General features: G+C 42.7%; 1 protein-coding gene across 1 annotated transcript; it reads left to right on the top strand.

The window, feature by feature from the left end:
* The first annotated feature begins 866 nt into the window (after positions 1-866).
* Positions 867-3,602, top strand: LOC114635873 (PRAME family member 12-like). The gene is made up of 3 exons (XM_028784256.1): positions 867-1,210; positions 1,551-2,138; positions 3,026-3,602. Exons 1-3 carry the CDS (start codon positions 867-869, stop codon positions 3,600-3,602), a joined length of 1,509 nt encoding a protein of 502 aa, XP_028640089.1.
* Positions 3,603-3,642: the final 40 nt, after the last annotated feature.

Raw genomic sequence — 3,642 nt, 5'->3', positions numbered from 1 at the left:
ATAGCACTCTGCTCAGGACAGCTTAACTTGCCCCAGACTCATCATGTGGAGAAAATGATGTGGCTTTTCTTTATAGCTCAGGGCATAAAAGTCTGTTTTAGGTGGGAGAAGTGGTTTGAAGAGAATTGAGGGTCCCCTGAGATAGAAGGATGCCCTAGGTATCTTGATTTGTCCCAGAGGTATTAGTGAGAAGAGACAATGTGAGAGGAAATGGATGCTTACCTGTATGGATTCTGATCCACAGTTCTGCTGAAGGTGGAAGGAGATTGCATATCCAGGGAATACAGTGTGCTGAGGTCAGATTAGAATGTCAGAGATGACTCAATGAGCAGGGAAGATGGTGGAGATGGGAGGGTTACATGAATGGTTCAGGTTTTCCAGGTATGATGATACTGGGAGGAAAGGTGGTGGGAAGAATGAAGAAACCCTTTGATAGAAGGCTGCTCAGAGCCTCAATGCATTCAATCTCTTAAAGAACATGTTAGAGCTCAGCATGGCTCCTGCTTCTAAATATCATGTAAAAAATTGATCCATCTTATACAATATAATATTCCACTGATTGTAGTAAAACCTCAATTGTGTCCCACAAAAGTCTCAGATTCATGTGTGAATCTTTTGTTACAGCTTAGAGTAGGACCCACAGGGATCATTATATATGATTGTGGAGAATTTCGGGGAAGAGCTGTTGAAATGGGTGTTCACATATTACCAGGAGGACCTTGAAGGAACTGTGGCAATGAGAAAGACAGATATCTAGTAATCCAAATCACAGGGTTGGCACAGGGTTTGTCACCAGATTGGTCCCCCTGCCTGGTTTAAGTAATTATCAGGTATGGGGTGTGAAAGGCTTGCTAAAGGAGTTTTGAATGAAATATTTTCTTTCTTTGGATATTTCCTTAGCATCAGCATACCTTAAAGTCATGATGAGCTTCACAGAACCACCAACACTCCAGCAGCTGGCAAGAAGAAGCCTGCTGAAAGATGAAGCCTTGGCCATCTCTGCTCTGGAGGACCTGCCCAATGAACTCTTCCCAGACCTCTTCAAAGGTGCATTTACCAGCAAACAACCTAACATCCTGAGGCAGATGGTGGCAGCATGGCCCTTCCAATGCCTTCCTGTGGGAGCCCTGATGGAGTCTCCTGACCTGGAGACCTTGAAAGCTCTGCTTGAAGGCCTTGATTTGCTGTTGGCACAAAAGGATCAACACAGGTAAGTAAGATCATGGTAGCATGGGTTGTGGGGGTGAAGTTTGTATGGATGGAAGTGAAGTCAGTACTCATAAAGTGGTTCAAGGTGAATCACAGTGTTTTGATTGTAGGAGTCAGCATCTTCAAGAATGAAAATGAAGAAACAGGACAGTCGTGTATGGAGGATAGCTTAGAAGAGCAATAGTCAATATGTAATGAGTCTGTCCTTGCCTTTTCCCCAGTCACTAGAAATGGAAGCTGTCTGTTTTCAAGGAATTGATTTAAGGGAAGTGGAATTATGGGTTATACCGATTACACATTGTGTCTCCTGTCATATTCATGTTCTTCTACTTTACCCATAGGAAGTGGAAACTTCGAGTGCTTGATTTTCGAAATGCCCACCATGACTTCTGGAAAGTTTGGGCTGGAAGACAGCATATAGTCAGTTCTTCAGATGTAATTGGAAACAACCAGGCAGTGGAAAATCATTCCATCCTAGGTGGGAAACAGACCATGACTGTATTGATGAACCATTTCCTCATGTCCCACCATCCCTCCAAATATCTAAAATACTTTTATCAGTGGGCCAAACAGAGGAAAGATGCAATACAGGTGATCTGTCAGAAGTTAGAGTTTGGAGCCTTTCCTGCCTATTATCCTCTGGATGTTTTGGAGGTTTTTGATACAGGCTCAATCCAGGAATTGGAAATAAACACATGCTGGGACATTCACACCCTTGCATTGCTAGCCCCTGGCCTGGGCCAGATGAAAAACCTCCAGAAACTCATTTTCAAGGAAATCTATGTACCTGTGCATTTGCCTCGGGACCAAGAGATGGAAGCCTGCTGTTTTACAGAGATCTTTTCCCAGTTCTCCAAACTGAATAAGCTCCAGCATCTTTATTTGAATGATGTCTACTTCCTGAATGGTCGCCTGGACCAAGTGCTCAGGTAAGAAAGGATAGAGAGCTTTTCTCTGGGGTGAGCAAAGTATTTTCTTGTTGTCTTGCTTTACGTTCAACATGAGTTTATATAGTGTTTTGCCAGCTAGTGTTAAATTTATATAGATATGGGCTTAGTATAATTAATATAATACTTTACACTGTTGTTGCATCCTAATTTCTCACCTTAGTAAAGCCAGACTTTCATGCATGTGTTCATGATTTAGAAAGGGTTTCAGGAGAAACCCAGATGACAGAAAAATAGATCTATAGAATATATGAGATCTTACACCACATGTCCTCTCATGTCAACTGTGTCCTCAAAAGTATATGAACAGTTTCCATTTCCTCTGACTTCCAATGGTTCAAAGGAAATTAGAGTTCAGGAAGATCTGAGTAGATGGGAAATGAGTGAATGACTGTGATCTAAAGGAAACCCTATAAACAGAACGGAGGCTGTGTGTGTCAGCTGGAGCACATTGAGATAAGTGTTAGCAGAGCTTGGGATGGTTCTAATTGGTTCCCAGTTGATCCTTCTGGGTTCTCCTGCTTACATCATCTGTCCTCAAATATGTTTTAAGCTTGCCAGTTCAGAGGGATCTGTGGAGCTAGCTGAGTCACTAGCAGACACAATGAGAGCTTATATCCTACCTAGAAAAAAATGATATTAGTTGTTAGCTCTTAGCTCTTAATCAGAGAGCAGCTTGTCATTGACATTAATAATGGTCTCAGAATGACTTTGGGCAAAGGAGACTCTGCAACCTTGATTTCATAGCCTTTTCTCTGGAACTATTGAACTTCAGTGTTGTAAAGTCCTCTCTCTCTCTCTCTCTCTCTCTCCCTCTCTCTCTCTCTCTCTCTCTCTCTCTCTCTCTCTCTCTCTTTCTCTTTCTCTAGTTGCTTGGGGAGTCCATTAGAGACCCTAGCTATAACTCGCTGCATGCTGTCAGAATCAGATATGAAGTATCTCTCCCAATGTCCAAGTATCCATCAGCTCAAACACCTGGACCTGAGTGGTGTCACCTTCATCCATTTAAATGACACATTTCTAGGAAGCCTGCTACAAAGACTGACAGCTAGTCTACAGACATTAAAATTGAAGGGCTGTATGATCATGGACATGCAAATCATTGCCCTCCTGCCTGCACTGAGCCAGTGTTCCCAGCTCACTGAAGTCAATTTTGTGAAGAATGTCTTGTCCATGGGAAGTCTGAAGAAGCTGCTGCAGCATACTGCCAAGCTCACACAGCTGACCCGGGAGCAGTACCCTGCCCCTGATGAGGTCTATGATGACATTGGTGATGTTATTCCGGACAGATTTGTAAAACTTTGTTCTGAGCTTATGGACACACTCAAGGGTATAAGGCAGCCAAAACAGGTCTACTTTGTAAGTAAGAGATGTTTAGATTGTCGGAAATCCTTTATCTATGATTTGGAGGCCAGACTTTGTTCTTGTTGGGAATATACAAAGTGATTTCATTGCTGGGCTCCGATAAATGAAAGGCAGGACTCAA

Source organism: Grammomys surdaster, unplaced genomic scaffold, assembly GCF_004785775.1.
Source record: "Grammomys surdaster isolate TR1022 unplaced genomic scaffold, NIH_TR_1.0 119068, whole genome shotgun sequence".
Lineage (NCBI taxonomy): Eukaryota > Metazoa > Chordata > Mammalia > Rodentia > Muridae > Grammomys > Grammomys surdaster.
Note: the sequence above shows the minus strand (reverse complement) of the source record. Positions and strands in the feature narration are given on the sequence as shown.

What these genes read in the sequence shown, in the direction of transcription:
- LOC114635873 (XM_028784256.1), top strand. Translation starts at nt 867, where the DNA reads ATGAAATATTTTCTTTCTTTGGATATTTCCTTAGCATCAGCATACCTT. An exon ending in GCACAAAAGGATCAACACAG is followed by an intron (nt 1,211 to 1,550) that starts GTAAGTAAGATC and finishes CTTTACCCATAG; the next exon opens with GAAGTGGAAACTTCGAGTGC. An exon ending in CGCCTGGACCAAGTGCTCAG is followed by an intron (nt 2,139 to 3,025) that starts GTAAGAAAGGAT and finishes CTCTTTCTCTAG; the next exon opens with TTGCTTGGGGAGTCCATTAG.